General features: G+C 41.7%; 1 protein-coding gene across 2 annotated transcripts in view; it reads left to right on the top strand.

Annotated features, from left to right (window-relative positions):
- PCNX2 (pecanex 2) overlaps nt 1-22,445 on the top strand; it is a 308,594-nt gene that overhangs the window by 39,568 nt on the left and 246,581 nt on the right. For both annotated transcript variants that reach the window (XM_081570388.1, XM_081570387.1), the window contains exons 6-8: nt 4,379-4,526; nt 4,652-4,797; nt 7,946-8,039. In XM_081570388.1, the coding sequence (XP_081426514.1) occupies nt 4,379-4,526; nt 4,652-4,797; nt 7,946-8,039 (388 nt within the window). The remainder of the gene's footprint in view (nt 1-4,378; nt 4,527-4,651; nt 4,798-7,945; nt 8,040-22,445) is intronic.

Genomic DNA, 22,445 nt, shown 5'->3' with positions numbered 1-22,445 from the left:
TTTAAATTTAATTATGTCCCATTTTTTTTTATTTTTGCATTTGTTTTCTTTGCCTTAGGAAACAGATGCAAACAGTAATACTGCAATTTATGTCAAAGAGTGCTTTGCCTATGTTTTATTCGAGGAGTTTTTTGGTTTCTGATGTTATATTTAGGTCTTTAACCCATTTTGAGTTTACTTTTTGTATCTGATGTGAGGAAATGTTCTAATCTCATTCTTTTATATGTAGTTATCCAGTGCTCTTTATGGTAGTCTTATTTCCAACCCAGGTTGCCTCCACAAAGGCCTTTAGGATTATCTTTAGGCCTTGGGGATATTCTAGAATTTGAGGCTATAGAAACCCACATACTTACCAACAGCCTTTAAAACCATGTTTCTGTTTTGTTTTGATACAGCTTTATTTTATTTTGTGGAAATAAAAACCGCTCAACTGAGAAAAAGTAAGGCTATTATTTAGAGCTTGCTACAAAAGAGTCAACCACCAGCATTCTGGCAGAAACTCTGAGGCAGGCAGAGAAGAAAGCTTTGCAGTGGGAAAAAGGAAGATTCCAGGTGTGATTGGAAGCTCTTGGCCTGGGGAAGCCAGAGGTGGGATTATAGCAATTGATGTGATTGGTGTATTATTGTCGTTGTCACTAGGTCCTGTCCACCTCTTTGTGATCCCACGGACTGCAGCATGCTAGGCTCCTCTGTCCTTCACTATCTCCTGGAGTTTGCTCAAATTCTTGTCCGTTGAGCCAGTGGTGCTCTCTAACCATCTTATCCCCTGCTGCCCTCTTCTCCTCTTGCCCTCAATCATTCCCAGCATCAGGGTCTTTTCCAATGAGTTACCTCTTCACATCAGGTGGCCAAAGTCTTGGAGCTTCAGCTTTAGCATCAGTCCTTCCAGTAAATATTCAGGGTTGATTTCCTTTAGGATTGACTGGTTTGATCTCCTTGCAGTCCAAGGGAATCTCAAGAGTCTTCAACACCACAATTTGAAAGCATCTCTTCTTTAATACTCGGCCTTCTTAATGGCCCAACTCTCACATCCATACATGACTACTGGAAAAAACATGGCTTTGACTATACGGATGTTTTTTGGCAAAGTGAGGTCTCTGCTTTTTAATATGCTGTCTAGATTTGTCATAGCTTTCCTTCAAGAAGCAAGTGTCTATCAATTGCATGGCTGCAGTCACCATCTCCAGTGATTTTGGAGCCATGAAGTGATGGGACAAGATGCCATGATCTTAGTTTTTTGAATGTTGAGTTTCAAGCCAGCTTTTTCACTCTCTGTTTCAGCCTTATCAAGAGGCTCTTTAGTTCCTCTTCACTTTCTGCTATATAGTGGTATCATCTGCATATCTTAGGTTGTTGATATTTCTCTTGGCAATCTTGATTCCAGCTTGTGATTCCTCCAACCTGGCATTTTGCATTATGTAATCTGCATATAAGGTAAATAATCAGGGTGACAATATATAGCCTTATTGTACTCCTTTCTCAATTTTCCACCAGTTGTTCCATGTCCAGTTCTAACTGTTGCTTCTTGACCTGCATAAGGTTTCTCAGGAGACAGCTAAGGTGGTCTGGTAGTTCTGTCGCTTTAAGAATTTTCCAGTTTGTTGTAATCCACACAGTCAAAGGCTTTAGTGTAGTCAATGAAGCAGAAGTAGATTTTTTTTTTTTTAATTCCCTTGCTTTCTCCATGATTCAACAAAGGTTTGCCATTTAATCTCTTGCTCCTCTGCCACTTTGAAATCCAGCTTTACATCTGAAAGTTCTCAGTTCATATACTGCTGAAGCCCAGCTTGAAGATTTTTGAGCACAACCATGCTAGCATGTGAAATGAGCACAATTATATGATAGTTTGAACATTCTTTGGCATTGCCTTTCTTTGTGATAGGAATGAAAACTGACCTTTTCCAGTCCTGTGGCCATTGCTGAGTTTTCCAAATTTGCTGCCATATTGAGTGCAGCATTTTCACATCATCATCTTTTGAGATTTTAAATAGCTTAGCTGGAATTCCATCATCTCCACTAGCTTTGTTCATAGTATACTTCCTAAGGCCTGCTTGACTTCACACTCCAGGGTGTCCGATTCTAGGTGAGTGACTGCATCATCGTGGTTATCTAGGTCATTGAGACCTTTCTTGTATAGTTTCATGAGTACATTTCTTATATAGTTCTGTGTATTCTTGGCACGTCTTCTTAATCTCTTCTGTTTGTTAGGTCCTTACCATTTCTATCCTTTATTATGGGGAAGAAAATGGCAACCCACTCCAGTATTCTTGCCTGAAGAACTCCATGGATGGTATGAAAAGGCAAAAACACGATTGGTTAAAAGAGCATATTTGGCTTCCTCTGATTGGTTGGATTTCTGCAATTGGAAGCAGGGATAAAAATTAGGGAAGCTCTCAGTTATTAATCAATTCCTGTCCATTTTGGGCTGATTGTTGCAGGAGTTATTATTTGGCTTCCTGAGTCATTTGCTAGAAATAGTGGTCTGACATACGACAAATGTGACTTGTACATAGTATGTTAGTTTCCTGGGCTGGTTACTGTAGTTAATGGATTATTTTTCTGAGCTGGTTCTGTAAATTGCGGGTCAGAGTTCTATTTGTATGTATATTATATGGCTATTGTCTATTTGTATAGTCAATTTCTCCTAGACTTTCTAAGGAAATAATCATCAATGCATGTGGAGATGATTATTGAAGAATTATTAATATCTGCAGTATAGAAAAATGGAAACACTAAATTTGTAAGAATAGGAGTCTAGTTTAATAAATTATACTATGTTAATATAATATTATTTAGCTTCCATTTGGGGATGATGCAGAAGAATATCTCATGTCATTAAATATTTATAGTACTTTAAGATAAGTAGAACAGTTATAAAACAACATCTGTTTTTGGGGACTTCCCTGGTGGTCCAGTGTTTAAGATTCCATGCTTCTACTACAGGGGACGTGGGTTCGATCCCTGGTCAAAGAACTAAGATTCCACATGCTTGTAGCATATCCAAAAAAACCCAACACCAAAAACATCTGTTTTATAACTTTTCTATTTAGTTTAGTAAATTATACTGTATTAATGTAAGATAACTTCCATTTTTGGATGATGTAGAAGAATATATCATTAAATATTTGTAATAATTTAAGAATAGAACAGTTATAAAACAACATCTAAATTATGACTTCATTTTTTAAAAAAAATGTCTTAAAGAAAATTCCAGTGTGATATCTATCATATTGGCTCCTGAATCAGCATGGTGGGTTTAGAAATAATTTAAGATTTTTTCCCTTCCTCCAGGCAGGAATACTGGAGTGGGTTGCCATTTCCTTCTCCAAGAGATCTTCCCAACCCGGGGATTGAACCCGCATCTCCTGTCTTGGCAGGAGGGTTCTTTACCACCGAGCTATCAGAGAAGCCCCAAAGTAGCCCATAGGTTGGCATATGTTATGTGCCCATTTAAGAGAAGGAGAGACTAAAGTATTAAAAGCGACATGAATGAATGAGTCCACATACATGTAGTGTTAGCAGGTAGAGCTGTCTAAACATGTCTCCCTGCAGTTTTTATGCAACATGATCACTGGTAAAGCTATTTGTTATGATAGCACTTTTTCACAGATGTGTTTCTTGAAAACTGTGAAAACATCTATCTTGACAAGCTGTCAAATGAAATGCAAACATTTTTGTACCAAAGAAATTCTAATCGTTTCACAGATGCACTGGGAATATTTTTCTTCAGGACTCACATGGAAGCCAGCAATGTTTCTCTAATTACTTCAAGTCTAAGGAAAAACTTTGTTTTACACATGGTGATGGGATTCAGACCCCAGGGAAGCTAGCATCATTTTACTTTTTAAGGCAGATCTTAGTGGGCTTTCTGAATGTCATGCTTTGAAAGAGTCTGTAGGTTCAAACCACACAATCATGTTCTTCTCTCAGGTGAACATTTATACAGAAGAACATAGCTATTGGCATCTTTGGTCATAGGAATACAGAAGACATTGTGACCTTGAAGATGGCCTTTGATGTGCGTCTTTAGACATGTGTTTCAGTACTTGTGGCACATTGGCTTCTCTAGCTGTGGCTAGAGAAGTTGCTCTGCAACATGTGGTATCTGAGTTCCCTGACCAGGGATCAAACCCACGTCCCCTGCATTGGAAAGTGAAGTCTTAACCATTGGACCACCAGGGAAGTCCTCATAGGAGCTATTTACATTTTTCTATTTATTCTTACTGCCTGGTGGGCTGCTGTCTATGGGATCGTACAGAGTTGGACACAACTGAAGTGACTTAGCAGCAGCAGCAGCAGTTTGGTAACTTATTTCCACGTATTTCCACCTTAATTTCTTATTAAGTATTATGTTAATACATAAAGCAATATTTTTCAGATAACTGCTCCCAGGAGAAAAAGGAAGAAATCCTGGAAAGTGAGAAACCCAGTGGATCTATTGCCAAACAAGGAAAACCAGACGTGCAAAGTCAAGACCACACCAGCACCAGCCCTGGGCTCACTGAGCCTGCCAAGATCCCAACCCTGTAAGGATAACTTACTCGTATAACTTCGTGCCGGTACAGTCTCATTCACTGGCTGCTTCTTTTAATGCGTTGTTAGGGATAAGGAGGTGTTCCACATTGTTTTTGAAACCTTTGTATATGTTAAGTTTCCAGGGCAATAGACAAAGGCAAATAATCTACAGGGTGACTTCCCAACAAGACAGTTCTGTGCTGCAAGTCATCAGTGGGCCTGAAACGTCGGTGCAAGACGAGATGTCCGTGGATGCGATGCATGTCTTCATCGATGAACATGGTAAGTCTTTAGAGCTCTTTGCTCATGATGTAGAGGGGGGAAGCTGGCAGCTTTTTCAAGTCCCTTGTGGTCTCTTAGCCTGAGGACAGGTTTACCAGCCATCTGAAAGTAGAAGGGTCCTGTGAAACCTTTCCTAAACTAAAATGATGTAAAGTCCTCAGCCTCTGGGATCTAGTGCCTGATGATCTGAGGTGGAGCTGATGTAATAATAACAGAAATAAAGTGCACAATAAATATAATGCACTTGAATCTTCCTGAAACCACCCCCTATCCGGTCCGTGGAAAAATTGTCTTCCACGAAACCGGTCCCTGGTCGCCAAAAGGTTGGGGATTGTTGGTATAAAGTGAAGAAGTAGTTACCCAGGGGTGCAAAAAATGTATCAGTATAATACACAGATGCTTCCAATGCAAAGCCATGATGGCTTGATGCTGAGATGCTGGGTGGGAGCCTGGCGATGCTACTCTTACTGCTTAGGGTGTGAGCTGGCTCTACAGCTCACTGCAGAACAAAGACTGAATGCTGTTTTTACTTTTAGCCTTTTATAAGGAGAACTCATTTCCGGATTTCTTTCTGTTAGCAAAATAGGTACTAAGATCGATCTTCTGTGAAAAGTGAAGTGGCGTAAAGTGGACTTTTGAAAAGCAGGGGTACCTGTATTAGACTTTGGAACAGGAAGGCGTAGTGCTGACTGCTCACATACAATGTCCTTAGAACAGGCTGTGCGCCCTCTGCCACGGGGCCTTTGTGTATACCATGTCCCTATGCCTGCATCATGCTATCTATCCTTCGGATCTCAATTCTAAAGAAGGTTCTTCAGGAAAACCTTTCCTGGATTTCCCAGGCTTAATAAATTTCACCTGTGTTTTTGCTCTCTCAACACCCTGTCCATTTCCTTCTTTGAGACTGTTACAGCTTCTAGTTGTTTATTGAGTGCTCAGTTGCTTCGATTGTGTCCGACTCTTTGTGACCCCCTGGACCGTAGCCTGCCAGGCTCCTTTGTTCATGGATTTTCAAGGCAAGAATACTGGAGTGGGTTGCCATTTCCTACTCCAGGGGATCTTCCCTACCCAGGGATCAAACCTACATCTCGAATCTCCTGCCTTGCAGGCAGATTCTTTACTGTTGAACCACTGGGGAAGCCCAGTGTTTATTGCCTTATAATAATTTGATTACTGACATTCTCCCCATTTTCACAATTGTAAATTTAAGGAAGGTAATGTCCAGCACCTAATAAATATTTATTGGATGTATGTTGAAATCTGACTTTGATATATTTTTAATGCCTTGTTTCAAAAAGATTAAAAGTAATAAAAAAAGAGAGGAAGGAAGGGAGAAAGAAAGAAAAAACCATTAAGTGGAAGTTCAAGGTTCCTTTGATTAAGAGATATAGATACTAGTTTTTCTAGGATGAGTCTTGGGTTAAATTTTTTATAGATCAGTTAATATTTGGTTATTCTACTCTCAAGGGCTTCCCAGGTGGTGCTAGTGGTTAAGAACCTGCCAATACAGGAGATGTGGGTTTGATCCCTGGGTTGGGAAGATCCCCTAGAGGAGGGCCTGGCAACCCACTCCAGTATTCTTGCCTGGGAAATCCAATGGACAGAGGAGCCTGGTGGGCCACGGTCCATAGGGTCCAACATGATTGAAGTGACTTCACACCCTTGCACGCACATTCTACTTTCAAATAGATCCTGGTTTGGGTAATGAATTATGTGTTACGTCTCTCTATAGGTCAATAATTTATAGTTTGAAGTGCTTTTGCATCTGTAGAAATACAAAGAGACTTTTATGTTATAAAGAGCAACATTATCACTTTTGTCCAAGCCTCCAGAGGGGCTGTGGTTGTCGCTATCTGTGCTTTTCTTAGTAGGACAGCGTTCAAGTTGAAGTCAAGCACTGTGGAATGCATTGCAACTACTCATAACAGACAAGGCTAATTATGCTCCCCTGTCACCTGAAGAAAGTACAGTTAAAACTTCTTATGGGGAGAGACTGTTTACATTTACAAAGTGAACTGATTTTCACACCTCAATACCCTGAACCACTTTAGCAGGCTAATTTAACTCTGCAAATTAATTCCATCTCTTGCTTTCCCTCATTACCAGGCTGACACTCCAGTCAGCATCTATGCCAGTGCTTATCTGCAAATTCAAAGGTAGAGATGGCCTCATGTAGTCCACTTATCAAAACCATACATTTAATAAGCCTCTTTTTGTGCATGATACCAAAAAAAAAAAGACAAAACCTCAGTTACAGCATGCTCAGATCATCCTGACATATGAAGAAAGTATACCAAAAAATGCATTGAAAAGAATGTGTTAGAAGAAGATTAGAGATGGTGCAAATTAATCGATGAAAAGCAATTAAGTAATAAGTAACTGAGTCATATGATATCGCTTATATGTGGGATCTAAAAAAATGGATACAAGTGAACATATTTAGAAAACAGAAACAGTCTCACAGAGGTAGAAAACAAACTTATGCTTACCAAAGGGGAAAGCAGGGAGGGTTATACTAGGAATTTGGAACTAACAGGTATACTGTTATATGTTATATATATAAAATAAATTATATATAAAATATTATATATTATATGTAATTATATATTATGTTTATATGATTCTAGAAATTATTATATATAAATATATTTATTATATATTATATATATTTATATAAATAAATAAACATTATATGTATTATATCAATATTATAATGTTATATTATTATATATATTATATATATAAAATAAGTAAACAACAAGGACCTACTGTATAGCATTAGGAACTATATTCAATATCCTATAATAGCCTATAATGGAAAAGAATCTGAAAAAGAATATGTAGATGTATGTGTATAATGGAATTGCTTTGCTGTACACCTGAAACTAAGACAACATTGTAAATCAACTATACTTCAATGGAAAAAAAAGTAACTGCATCCAACTTCTCTAAGCATATTATTAGAGAGATGCCTCAGATTTTCCTAGTTAAGTTATACCTTCTATGGAGAAATACAAAGAATGGGCTTAGATTGCCAACAATTATTATTAAAATCATTCAAAATTAGTTTCCTCTAACTTGAAAAAAGTATCCCCAGAAATGACCATATACAAGCAGTTGTGTAACGTTCTTTGCTAAACTTTTGCAGGGGAGATTAAATCCTGTTATTTAAAGTCTGGAAATCAGAAAGAAGGCCCTTTCCAGCATCAGCCATCAAATTATGAAGGCTTCTCTCACGCTGGGTAAGTAGGGCTTGTTTGCAGGTTGGGGAGGTGTCGTGTTGCTGCCCCCAGCAACTTCCATGCAACTTACTCTGACTATAAATAAAGTGAGGATCCTGGTGTCAAATGAATGTGTTAATTCATCTGTAGGCATGAAAGCATGTGGGTTTCATGCGAAAGAAAAAGAAAATCAGATATTGTAGAATAATCAAAAATAAATGGAACCACCTTCATGGTAGCCACTTCCCAAAATAAATATAACATGTTGGTATGAATAGAGGGGAATCCTGTGTAAATGATTACGGGGAAGGCATTGATGCAGTCTGAGGATGCATTATGAAATCCGTCTCAAGGAATGAACTAGAGAAATGGTTAGTTTTTATCTGTATGGATGAGGCGAACTCTTTTTCTGGTAGAGATCTAAACATCTTTTCTGTTCTCCTTCTGAGTGTGTTGAAGTAACTTTCTTAATCATGTTCATTACGTTGATATGGAATTCATTTGCACGTCCAGAACATATGTGGATTAATGGTGACATTAGGCAAGCTGTAAGTCTTCTCAGTTGTGTATTGAATTCATCCTTCATCCTGGACTTCAAGATTCCTTGAAGATAATCTATAGCGTCATGCCTCAGTGGCTTGCTCTAAGTGAGAGAGTACATTTTTCGTGTACATTTCTCTAGAGTTGTATGCTTTTTTGAGGATTTATGGAAGACTTTTGTGATGTCACTGAAATGCCTTAGACTTCATGCCTGGAGAGCGTAAAGGGAGTTACAGGAACTCTACTCCTAGTTTCTAGGGTGTGGTATTCCTTCCTAAGGTCAAAGTTTCCTTACCAGGTGTGCGTGGGCAGTTCAAGGTGAGCCTCTAGTGTACCTGGAACAAAGTCTGTCCTCGTCCCTGCAGTCTGGCCTTCAGGTGGGATTCTGGCATGTGCCAGCCTTTCAGGGTGTTCTTTTGTCACTCCTGCTGCTTCTCACCTGCTCAGGAGTACTGGTGTCAGCCGTCATGGTAGATCTGATGGCTGCTGTGGGTGACAGTATTCATGACCACACAACCCCACCTGGCTCCCAGCCCCAGAGCAGCCTGCTCGGGTCCAGAGTGAGTCCTGGGGGGAGACAGTCATAGTCTCCATCACCCACCTGCCTTCCACTGTTCCTTATCTCCCTGGGTACCCACGTTTCAATCAAAACAACACAAAATTCTCCTTCTTCGGCCAAAAAGCATGCAAAGCGATGTTTGCCAATGGAGACCCAAGAGGAGAGACAGGTCTGCCACCCCATCTTGGCTCCAGCCTCCAGGATATTTTGTGGCAATGATTTGATGAGTTCAGTCATCTAAGGTGGCAGCTTTCTTCAGACAAAATATTTAATTACACGAGAACACAGCTTGAAAAGCTGTCCTATTACCCTGCAATCCTCAGTTGAAAGCTGTAGTATTTTTAAGCTATATTTGGATCAAGTCCAAGCCTCTTATTTTATCCCCAAATAGATTTACAAAGCTTTTTAATTTTTGTTTTGCTGATAAATGGGCTTCACTTTCCCCAAGGAAAATATTTGAACTGCCTTTTGCTGGTAATGGCAGTTAGAATAAGGCCACATATTCAGAGCCTTAAAACACTAAAAATACACAGTGTGCAGATAAGAATTAAAAAGAGTGCCTATAGGGTTTTCAGTAAGCCCCATTCCTTGGACCATACCTCACTGAGAGATACCATTAACTCACTTTCTCCCCTTAATTTCTCTCTCATTAATTTCCCTCCAACTTTTGTTTTCTTTTGTTTTCTCTGTGTTTCTTCCCCAACTAGAGCTCTTTTCTGTTTAATCCCTGCTCCCCCTCCATTTCGAGACTTGTTGGGGCTAAGGATTGCCGTAGTGCATTTACTCTTGGTGAAAGAGATTTTGGCGAGGGTAGGTTTTGGCCCTGCTGAAGTTTTAGGGGACACCGATTATGTTTTCCTGTGAAGCTCTGTGGCTTAGCAGTGTCTCAAAATGTCAGTCCTTTCCTAGATCTGCCTTTTCGTGTACATGAACAGTTAGACCCTTTCTGTTACCCATGAGAGAAATCCAAGTCCAGCAGCCTTCACCAAAATGGGAATTTAGGGTCCATGTAACGGAGCTGTCTTGGGTAGATGGCTTCAAGTGTGTGGTTTCTTTTTCCCATCGCCTTCCTGTTGCTCTTTCTGACATCGCTCTCAAACACCTCACCGTGACAGTCAAAAGATGCCTGCAGGGACCTCCCTGATGCCCAGTGGTTGAGACTCTGTGCTTCCAACACAGGGGGTACAGGTTCAATCCCTGGTTGGGGAACTAGGATCCCACATGCTTTGTGACTAAAAATAAATAAAATGCCCTGATATTAAAAGAAAAAGGTGCCTGCAGTAGCCCCACATCTTATGTCTTCTCTCATTCGAGTCCACCAGAGATAACATGTTCTTCCCCATAAACTGTGTAACTCCTTCATTCTGACTGGGCTGTGGACCCTGAGCCCAGTCACCAAGTCAAGTACTTGGCTTGGGTCTAAGTACATCCACAGAGCTGGAATGACAGGTTCCCTTTGAGAATATAAGGGAGTACTCTTCAGAGGGAAAATTGGAGAGGGTGGGTGGATGTGTGCTTAGTTGCTCAATTGTGCCAGACTCTTTGCGACTCCATAGACGTAGCCCACCAGGCTCCTCTGTCCATGGGATTTACCAGGGAGGATACTGGAGTGGGTTGCCGTTTCCTGCTCCAGGGGATCTTCCCGACCCCGGGGTTGAATGTGCATCTCTTGAGTCTCCTGGATTGGCAAGTGGGTTCTTTACCACTAGTGCCACCTGGGAAGCCCCACGGTGCATGGATGCTGAGCAGCAAAAGCTGACAAATGACCCCTGAGGATTCTCCTTCTGGTAAAATGCAAGTAAATTAATGACTGTCCTTCTTTAAAGAGAGCAATGATAGAGTTTATAAAAGCAACCTTCTTTTAAAGAAACGTTCCTAGTTGTCTCTTACATTTCTTGTATGTGAACATTCTGATGGACAAGGTCTTCGTCCCTCAGCCCTACATGTGATGTTCTTTATTCTATTTTTAAAGATTTTTTTTTTTATGTGGACCATTTAAAAGTCTTTATTGAATTTGTTTTCTTTATTTCTTCTGTTTTATGTTTTGGTTTTGTGGCCGCAAGGCATGTGGGGTCTTAGTTCCTTGACCAGGGATCGAACTCTCACCTCTTGCATTGGAATGTGACGTCTTAACCACTGGACCACAAGGGAAGTTCTACATGCTAAGTTCTAAGTCTTTGATTATCTGCTTTTTCCTAAAGTAGTTTGACAGGGTCTTAAGAGTTCTAAGAAAGAATGGCCCATAGTCATGCACATCATCTCTTTCTTGTGCTTAAAGATAAAATAATATACATGTCGGCTATTATATGTGTGTGTGCTTAGTCGCCCAGTCATGTCCGACTCTTTGTGACCCCTTGAACTGTAGCCTGGCAGGCTCTTCTGTCCATGGGACTTCCCAGATAAGAATACTGGAAGGGGTGCCATTTTATTATTGAGAATATACATGTCCTCTATACTGTCTACTCTTTGAGGTAAGTTGGTCCTTTAGAGGGGACTTTGTTCGGGAGCGCTGTGGCCGTTCAGTGGCCCATTTGGTCCTTTAGAGGGGACTTTGTTCGGGAGTGCTGTGGCCGTTCAGTGGCCCATTTGGTCCTTTAGAGGGGACTTTGTTCGGGAGTGCTGTGGCCGTTCAGTGGCCCATTTGGGCACAGGAGGTGCGCGGTGCTTCTTGTTTGATGCTTTAGCCCAAAATTCTAGTCAGTTCACTTAGCAAAATTATAGCGTTGAAGGTGTTCCTGGGGTGATGCTGGAAAAGCACTTATGGGACTGCCATTTGTTTAATTCATGCTCAGAAAAAAAGGGCTCAGTCCTGTGTAGAGTCAGATGATCTTCTGGATTTCAGCTGCTGTCTGACAGCCTTAGGGTGAATATTCTAATAGTCTCACACTCCTCCCCAGGCTGCTGCTGCTGCTGCTGCTAAGTCGCTTCAGTCGTGTCTGACTCTGTGCGACCCCATAGATGGCAGCCCACCAGGCTCCGCCGTCCCTGGGATTCTCCAGGCAAGAATACTGGAGTGGGTTGCCATTTCCTTCTCCAATGCATGAAAGTGAAAAGTGAAAGTGAAGTCGCTCGGTCATGTCTGACTCTTAGCGACCCCATGGACTGCAGCCTACCAGGCTCCTCTGGCCGTGGGATTTTCCAGGCAAGAGTACTGGAGTGGGGTACCATTGCCTTCTCCACTCCCCAGGCTAAGAGATGTTAAAAGCTGTGCCTCCCACATGCGAGAGGCTAGTTTCTTTGGATTTATAATCAGACTTGGCTTTTGTGGATGCGTGTGGTGTAGTGATGGCTTGGGTATTTTTGAATTGGTTGTATGAAAGAAAAATTGTGGTAAGATAGGATGAAAGCAGGGCTTCCTGGGTAGCTCAGACTATAAATAGTCTGCCCACAATGCAAAAGACCTGGGTTCGATCTCTGGGTTGGGAAGATCCCCTGGAGAAGGGAATGGCCAACCCATTCCAGTATTTTTGCCTGGAGAATTCCATGGACAGAGAAGCCTGGTGGGCTACAGTCCATGGGGTTGCAGAGAGTCAGACACACTGACTAACTAACACTTTCACTATCTTTAAGACAAAAGCAAACAAGCTGGTTTAATTTGTTATTGTTTTTTTTTAAAAAATATTTATCTATTTGGTTGCACTAGGTCTTATTTGCCGCACATGGGATCTTTAGTTTTGGCATTTGGGATCTAGTTCCCTGACCAGGTTTGAACCTGGGCTTTCTGCATTGGGAGAGGAGTCTTAGCCACTTGACCACCAGGGAAGTTCCAAGCTGGTTTAGTTTGAGTATGTTAATTTTTGCATTTATCACATCCAGTTTACCTTGATTCATGGACCTAACATTCCAGGTTCCTGTGCAATACTGCTCTTTATAGCATCAGACTTTACTTTCACCACGAGACATACCCACAACTGAGCGTCATGTCCACTTTGACTCAGCTGCTTCATTCTTTCTGGAGATATTTCTCTGCCCTCCCCTTGTAGCATGTTGGACACTTCCTGACCCAGGGGCTCATGTTCTGGTGTCATGTGCGTGCTGCAGTCCATGGGGTCGCAAAGAGTTGAACACAACTTAGCAACTGAACAACAACCATCCTTTCATTAACACACTTGTGTGTGTGTGTGTATCTATGGAGAGTGTCACTCCTTTCTTTAATGTTAGAGGTAAAGACACATCAGAGCAGCATGTAGCTGATCAAGTGCAGTGACAGCAGGGCAGGAGCTTGTAACTTGGAGGGCCAGGTCACTCACACTCTACACTGTATTCCAGCGCGCCTCGAGTCTTTCCGTGGGAAGCAACATTCTGGCAGTTTTTGGCCCTGAAGGAAGTGTTTTCCGGTCATAGTTATGCTGGCAGCAGCCATTGCTTATTAATATGTATTTTGCACTAAGCACTATGCTAAGTATTAAATTATCCCCTTTCATCTGTGGGACAAAGTAGAGGTAGGTGATATTAGCTCCACCAGATAGAAAAGGAAACTGAGACTGATGAAGAGACAAGGCCAACCTCAGTAGCTACTAAGTGGCCAGGAGACTCTTAAATTCCTCCCCCAGCACCCTCCCGCCGGCAGGGGCCCCAGCCTCAATTCCTGGGTGCCAGGCAGGTGGGATAAATGGGTGAAGTGGACCCAGAATCAAATGCGAGGGGTGTTGGGTGCTGAATCCATTGGAGGGCATTTGTCCTGTGGCACCAGTGGTAAAGACTCCACCTGCCAGTGCAGGAGACATGAGAGACATGGGTTTGATCCCTGAGTTGGGAAGATCCCCTGGAGGAGGAAATGGCAACCTATCCCAGCATTCTTCCCTGGAAAACGCCATGGACAGAGAGCCTGGTGGGTTATAGTCCACGGGGTTACAAAGAGTCAGACATGACTGAGCTTGCTAGAGGGCTATTTAGGGTGCTTATGCCAGCGTGGGAGGCCTGGGTGACCAGATTTTTCAATTTTTTCCCAAGAGGAGCTAGAAATTCCCATTTAATTGTAAAAATTCATTTTTTAAAAAGATTTTTTTTTTGATGTGGATCATTTTTTTAAAGTATTTGTTATAATATTCGATAATGTATTCTTTTATTTTTTATGTTTCTGGTTTTTTGTCTGAGAGGCCTATGGGATCTTAGCCACTGACCAGGGATTGAACCCACACCCCCGGCATTGGAAGGCGAAGTCTTAACCACTGGATCACCAAGGAAGTCCCTCTATTTTGTCTAATGTTGTCGATTTTAATATTTTTTTGAATTGCTACAGGCCACAGATGACATGTATGGTTGGCTGAGGCCTGTGAGTGCTCTGAGACCTGGGTGGGGCAGTCCTCTTGCTAACATATGTGATATTGGGGTGCCCTTACGTGGACCCCCCACTCCTCCAGGCACCCTTCACAGCCCTTGCTTCACTGCTTCACTCCTGGAGGCCCCGTGGAGCTAGCCTTCAACCCTTCCTCTTCCAGGCCTCTGCCTGCTTTTGCCTGGAACACCCATCTCCATGCACTTCTACCTTCTGGAATTCTCTTCTTTCCAAGCACAGATTACTATCTGCCTCTTATATCCATCTTTCCTGTGTCAGTCCTACCATGATGATTACTCCATCCCTCCATGCTGCCGTTAGAGGAGCTCGCCACACTCTCCCTGGTGCAGGAGACGCCCAGCTCTTCTAGACTGTTCTTGTTTAAGGAAAAGTCACCAGGGCTAGGGTACCTCTGTGGTTCTCTGGTGGCTCGGTGATAAAGAATCCATCTGCCAAATGCAGGAAGCACAGGTTCAATTGCTGGGTCAGGAAGATCCCCTGGAGAAGGAAATGGCAACCCACTCCAGGATTCTTGCCTGGAGAACCCCACAGACAAAGGAGCCTGGTGGGCTATAGTTCATGGGGTTGCAGAGAGTTGGACACAATTTAGTGACTACACAACAAATAAAAATACTAGGGTGCCTCTGTAGCCCTCACTTAGCCCTCTGTAGGTGGGTGTTCAGTAAATAGTGAACTGAATCAAATTAGTCATTGGAAATGACAAGGTAGCCCAATTAGAGTTCTGGATAGCAGACACCAGCCGGTCATTTAGGGCTAGCAGGTAAGAGGTAGAGCAGGAGGGGGAGAGGTGGGCTGTGAAATCCCGTGGAGAATGTCATGTTTGGTTCTGCTTGCAGCAGGAGTAATTAGACCTCTCTGCAGAGAAACAACCCAGTGAAGGTGGGTTATTAAAACAGCACTCACAGATCACTCCCTCACCTTGAGATTGTTGGAGGGGAAGAGCCAGAAGCAATAGGAGTTTGTCTGGTCAACATATTTTTTAAAATTTAACTTTTATTGACGTATAGTTACTTTACTCGGAGAAGGCAATGGCATCCCACTCCAGTACTCTTGCCTGGAAAATCCCGTGGATAGAGGAGCCTGGTGTAGGCTACAGTCCATGGGGTCACTACGAGTCGAACACGACTGAGCGACTTCACTTTTACTTTTTCCTTTCATGCACTGGAGAAGGAAATGGCAACCCACTCCAGTATTCTTGCCTGGAGAATCCTAGGGACGGCAGATCCTGGTGGGCTGCCGTCTATAGGGTCGCAAAGAGTCGGACACGACTGAAGCGACTTAGCAGCAGCAGCAGCAGCAGCAGTTACTTTACTGCTTTGTGTTAGTTTCTGCTGTACAACAAAGTGAATCACCTATACATATACATATATCCCCCTTTTTTTGGATTCTCTTCCCATATAGGTCATCACAGAGCACTGAGTAGAGTTCCCTGTGCTGTGCTCTGTGTGTGTGTGTGTGTGTGTGTGTGTGTGTTAGTTGCTCAGTCGTGTTTAACTCTGAGACCCCGTGGACTGTAGCCCACTAGGCTCCTCTGTCCATGGGATTCTCCAGGCAAGAATACTGGAGTGGGTTGTCATGCTCTCCTCCAGGGGATCTTCTTGACCCAGGGATCGAACCCACTATATAGTATGTCCTCATTAATTATCTAACTTATACATAATAGTATATATATGAGGGCTTCCCCGGTAGCTCAGTGGTAAAAAAAATCCACCTGCAATGCAGGAGCTGTAAGAAACGCGGGTTTGATCCCTGAATCAGGAAGATCCCCTGTAGGAGGGCACATAGCCCACTCCAGTATTCTTGCCTGGAGAATTCCATGGACAGAGGAGCTTGGTGGGCTATAGTCCATGGAGTTGCAAAGAGTTGGACACGACTTAGAGACTTAGCACACATGCGGTGTATATACGTAACGCAGAATGTTATCTTCTCCTTTCATAAGTGGGAAAATGGCGGGGAAAAAACTCTGCGAAATGACTCTTTTTAACCCTTCTCTGTAAAAATTGAGACTGAATCTCAAATTTGATTTTCTAGTGTTATATTCCATTCAATGGAAATGATTTTCTTTGTCCATATGAGAGATGACTGTGGTGGAAAGCTGACATTTCCTGAAGGAAAGCCACACTTCCCTGACATCAGAGCGGTTGTGTCTGCAGCTTGAACTTGATCTTTCATCTTGGACTGACTCAGATTCCCTTTCCTGCACAAACAGTAACTTTGGGTTTGACACTGAGCAGCTTGTTGATCATTTTAAGCATCAGCTTTCTAATCCATAAATGGAAATAATGCTAGGAATGAATTCAGTGGGTGGCTTTAAAAGCTAAATAGCATAGCTGAAGCTCCGATACTCTGGCTACCTGATGCGAACAGCCGACTCATTGGAAAAGACCCTGATACTGGGAAAGATTGAGGGCAGGAGGAGAAGGGGGCGACAGAGGACCAAATAGTTGGATGATATCACCAATTCAAAGGACATAAGTTTGAGCAAACTCCGGAGATAGTGAAGGGCATGTCTGGTATGCTGGCAGTCCATGAGGTCACAAAGAGTCAGACACAGCTGAACAACTGAACAACAACAATATGCAGTGCTTAGTACAGTACATCTCATAGGGGACACTGGGCCATGTGAGCTGTTGTTAAACGGTCTCCAAACAGAAGCGGTAGAATGGTGGTTGAGGTTCACCATGACTTTATGTAGCAAAAGAGCCGGACTTTAGGCTGAGGGAAAGTCTTTCCTCTCGCACCTTTATGAGTCACTTTACGAGATTTTTAAGGTGGTTAAGTACCTTGTATTCTATCAACCTGTTGTGTTCCAGCTTTTTGGCCTCTTTGGCAGTTTTAGAGAGGGTACTTTACTATTTTATGCCTGGCTTTGAATGCCATTACATTTAGAGTTCTCCTACCAGAGTAAACATAAACTTTGATTTTGAACTTGGAAGGATTCCTAGTTAGGGCTGTTTCTAAGCCCTTCAGCCATGAAGATATTAGAAAAGCAGCCTTTTCCCTTTAAGGCAACTTCAGTGGCTGGGATTGCCTCCAACTAGGCCATTAAACCCCTGATTCTTATTATTGGCCAGAAAGCCATTCCTCTTCACCATTGTTAAGCCTAGTTGCCATGTGACAGTTTTATATCCCTGACTCCCAAGTATGAATAAGGAATTGTTTGCCGTGTAACTTCCATGTCTCTCTGGGGATTCCTGGAGGAAACCAGGGGAGGAAACAAATTTCCCTCCTTGGTCCCTCCGTCATTGTGGGAACCAATACATTTCTCATTAACTGCCAGAGAAATATAAGCAGTATTTTCCGGTTGTACAATAACTGTCCAGAAAACCAGTACGTTTGGTAACATTATCTCATGTAGTCCTGCTTGCCTCGGAAACTAGAATAAGGGACAATGGCTTGAATAGCAGAATTCAGAATTGCTATGTAAAAAAAAAATTCAGAGGATAAATTTATTACCCAGGACACAGGACTGATTCACCAGCTCAGACCCTTCTATGAGCTCATCTGCCTAGAAAATCGAAGTTGAAATAGGCTCTCTGCCTAGGAAGTTGAAGGTGAAGCTGCATAAAAGTTGAAGTGTATTTTGTGTCCAAAGGGTTCACTGCAAAGTGGACTTTTATTATTTCCTCTGTATGTCTTGCAATGAAAACTTGATAGTTTCTGTTCTTTATTCAGCAAAGATTTACCTTTCTTTCACCTGTGAATTCTTGCAAGTAACATAGAAGAGCTTTCTTTTGTAAACGATATATAACCACGCTTTAGTATTATAAAACCTTTTCTAGTGTCAAAAGCAATCTCATGCAAATATATACAAAATTTTTTAAAATGCATACAAAATGCATATCATCTGCTCTCCAGTGAAATCTTATGGAAAGACATAGCGTTTCAATTCATTTTGAGAATCTATTACTCATAAAGTAGCCTTGGTCTACTGAATGGTAAACTCATCTGGAGCAAATCAGTTTATAGGATCTTTATCAGGGATTTTTGTATCTCAACTTGTTTTTATTAAAAAAGTAGAGTAGATTACATCAGTGATCATCTATTTGTATTTATCTGGATTCACTTATTTTGAGCTTCTATTTATTTATGAATCATTGTAGTACATATTTGGAGAAGGAAATGGCAACCTACTCCAGTATTCTTGCCAGGAGAATCCCATGGACACAGAAGCCTGGAGGGCTGCAGTCCATGGGGTCGCAAAGAGTCGAATACGACTGAGCGATTCACATGCATGCAATAGTACATATTGAAACAGATATTGTTATACTTGTACATTAGTCTTGCCTTTGAAAGCTACTCTAAATCTCTAAACCCATTAGGTATTATATTCCAAAGACGGATTGAAGTGCACTTAATCTTTATCGTCTTCTCAGAGTTCTTACTTTTTTGTTGAACATTATTATTATTAGCCTCTCTGACCCTGGTCTCAGTAAAGCCTCCCTTACTTACTGGGATCAACTCTCAGGAAAGCCTTTTAAAGCCATCGTGCTTAAGTACCTGGATCCCAAAGAAGGTAAGCAGGCAGAAAGTTGTAAAAAACAAAACAAAAAACAAAACACCTCTTTAGGATTCTCTTCTTTACATTCGTCAGAAGTAGTGATCCCTGGTTTGCATTAGCTCAGCCAGAATGTGGGGCATGGATGTTAGTCAATTAGGTGGGCAAAATGTAAAATGTTGTGAATTCTCTCAATATTAGATATGCCTCGTTTTTTGTTCCCCTCAGGCATGAGTTGAAAATGTTAACTCCAGTGATAGATATTTAAGATATGTGCATAGCTGCTTTGCTCTGTTGATCTGCATGATAGAGTTATGTGTTACTGAGTTACTTTGGAAACTGCTGGCATGGGGGTTCTTGGTGCCTTTGATCACGTTTGTTCAGTTGCTAAGTCATGCCCAACTGTTTGCGACCCCATGGACTGCAGCGCTCCAGGCTTCCCCCTCCTTCACCTTCTCCCGGAGTTTGCTCAAACACATGTCCATTGAGTCGGTGATGCCATTCAACCATCTCATCCTCTGTTGGCCCCTTCTCCTCCTGCCTTCAGTCTTTCCCAACATCAGGGTCTTTTCCAAGGTCACATAGAGGTGGAAATATCTGGAAAAACCAGATGACCACCCAGGGGTTTGCCTCTGTGAAGTTCCTGCTGTTCTACAATCCCTGTGTCCTCTTTCTTGTTCTCTTGTTAACATCAGATCCTTTCACTGTAGTCCTTATTTCGTTTTCTTAGACACACTAGATAGATTAAATTTTCATCCTGGCGCAGAGTCCTAACAATGGAGGGTTTCTGAGGTTCACCCTAGAAAGACTTCTGTTTTCCCAGGCCCTTCCTCTGAACCCTGGGCAAGAGGCCCTACGGCTCAGTGGGAGTCTGTCTCCGTGGCCACAGCCCCGGCTGCCACACGGTGGCAGTCTCATCCCGTGCTGGAGGCCCCGACATGCTCCCAGGCTGGTGCTCTTTTTTCTCAAATGCAAAGACGAATTTTGCTGTCATATAAAAGAAGAGTTGTTTGAAGACTTTAAAACAAGAATCCCTGTTCAAATTCTAAATAACAGGTTAGAGTTTCCAAAACACTGCTTCTTTATTTAAAGATCCCACATCTTGAACATGTGACTGTGGCTTTCATCTCTAGGCTGCTCCTCTGGGTGACTTGTTCCTGTGGCCCCCAAGTAAGCCCGTAAAACAAGGAAGGACAGGCAGAAAAAGAGAGGCCCTCTCCCTCAGCCTGGTAGCCTGTAAGTTTTGAAATGTGGGAAAGATGAACAATTTCAAGGACTTCTTTCCACATCAGTGGGAAAATGTATTTCAGTTACTTACAGAAGCTAGGTTGAGTGAAAACCTGGAGAGTGCAATGTAATACAATATGGTCACTGTGAGTTTGAAACCCAAGTCTGTCTATGAGAAAGTGTACCATTCTGGCCCCTGGTTCATCTTTATTTCTTCCTGTGGCTTCTCTTTTTGTAATTTCCATTAATCACTATTTCTGCTGTTGGTGTAAGCTAGATCGAGTTTAAATTTATTTATCTATGCCATGTGGCTTCCCAGGTGGCTCAGTGGTAAAGAATCAGCTTACCAATGCAGGAGACACAGGAGACGCAGGTTCAATCCCTGGGTGGGTCAGCAAGATCCCCTGGAGGAGGAAGTTGCAACCCAATCCCAAATTCTTGCCTGGAGAATCCCTTGGACAGAGGAACTTGGAGGGCTACAGTCCATGGGATTGCAAGAGAGTTGAACATGACGTAGTGACTAAACAACAACAACAACATCTATGCAATAGCTCTGAACCAAACTAGTTGACCACAGGTTAACCAGAGAGCAGGAAAATCAAGACCAGATGTGCAAGTACAGATCTATTGTAGTTCAGAGTGTAATTACTATAGGGTTGGAACATTTCCATTTCTATTGCTATTGTAGAGGAGGAAATGTCTCCTGAAGCTTAGCATTTTAACACTATATTTATTAACATGGGGGAAGTCCCTAGCCTTAAGTTAGTGATACAGAGACTTCTTTGGAGATTTTTAAAAAATTGAAGTATAGTTGATTTACGATGGTGTGTTAGTTTTAGGTGTACAGCGAAGTAATACAATTATTATATATATATTTTCCAGATTCTTTTCCCATATAGGTTATTATAAAACATTGAGTAGAGTTCCCTGTGCTATACAGTAGGTCCTTGTTGATTATTTATTATATATATATATAGTATTACTCCCAAACTGCTAATTTATCCCTTCCCCTAACAGAAACTTTTTAGATGATTCTAAATGTAAACAGCCCATAGCTAAGATCAAGAGAAAAGACAGCAGATAGTCTGAGAAGAGATACAAGAAAAGGAAGATTGGATGGGAATTCTTAGAGGGTTGTTGGTAGGAAAAGACCTGTCCACTGAGTGATTTTTATGACAACATAGCCTCGTTGGTTCTTGAGTGGAAAAGCTGATGCCCATGGTTCACTTCAACTTCAGGACCCCAGAAAATTATGCCAAATGAAGAAGATACATCTTTTTACCCCTGTAAACAGAGTTACACATCTCCTAGTAAAATAGAAAACCCTTATACACATGACAAGACAGGTTTTCTGGTGAGGACACACCAGTCATAAAGCTCAGAAAAGAATCTCTATATCATCATGACTCGCCTAGGATACTAAACTTGTGTAAAAGAGGGTGATTAAGAGGAGCTTGATATGCTGTTTGAATCTGTCTTTACTCAACGAAAAAGATTAAGGCTGAGTTGAGGGCAAGGCACTCTTTCCTCATTCTCATAAAGACAACTAGAATTAGTATGCTATTTGTGTGAAAAACATAGGGGCCAGTTTACTGTTTCATATGAGAATGTGCAAAGTCAGGTCTTATATCAGTAGAAGGAAATAAGAAGGTTATTAAAGGTATAGTTATTAAGTGACTAATATATGAGAAGCACCATACCCAGTCTGATTTAATCTTACAACAATCTCTGTGAGGAAGACATCATCCCTATCTTACAGGTGAAGATTTTAAAAAATAATTTTGCTGAATTATAGCTGATTTGTAATGATGTGTTAATTTCTGCCATACAGCAAAGTGTTTCAATTATACATACATATACATTCTTTTTCATATTCTTTTCCATTATGGTTTATCAGAGGATACTGAATATAGTTCCTTGTGCTACACAGTAGGATCTTAGTTATAGGTGAGGATTTGAGGTAGGAAAACAACATACTTATAGTCACAGATAGTAAATAGCAGAGCGATAATTTAAACCTGGGTGTGCATGCTTAAGTTGCTCAGTCATGTCTGACTCTTTGTGACCCCATGGATTCCTCTTGTCCATAGAGTCACCAGGCTCCTCTGTCCATGGGATTTCCTAGGCAAATATACAGGAGTGTGTTGCCATTTCCTTCTCCCAGGGATCTTCCCAACCCAGAGGTCGAACCCATGGCTCTTGCATATCCTGTATTGGCAGGTAGATTCTTTACCAGTGGCACCACCCTAGTTCTGTTTAATTCTAAAACTCATCCAAAAGATTTTGAAAAGAAAACCAAACCCT

Source organism: Giraffa tippelskirchi, chromosome 2 (genome assembly GCF_054371585.1).
Source record: "Giraffa tippelskirchi isolate mGirTip1 chromosome 2, T2T-mGirTip1v1.2.pri, whole genome shotgun sequence".
Taxonomy (NCBI): domain Eukaryota; kingdom Metazoa; phylum Chordata; class Mammalia; order Artiodactyla; family Giraffidae; genus Giraffa; species Giraffa tippelskirchi.
This window is presented reverse-complemented; position numbering and strand designations above follow the sequence as displayed.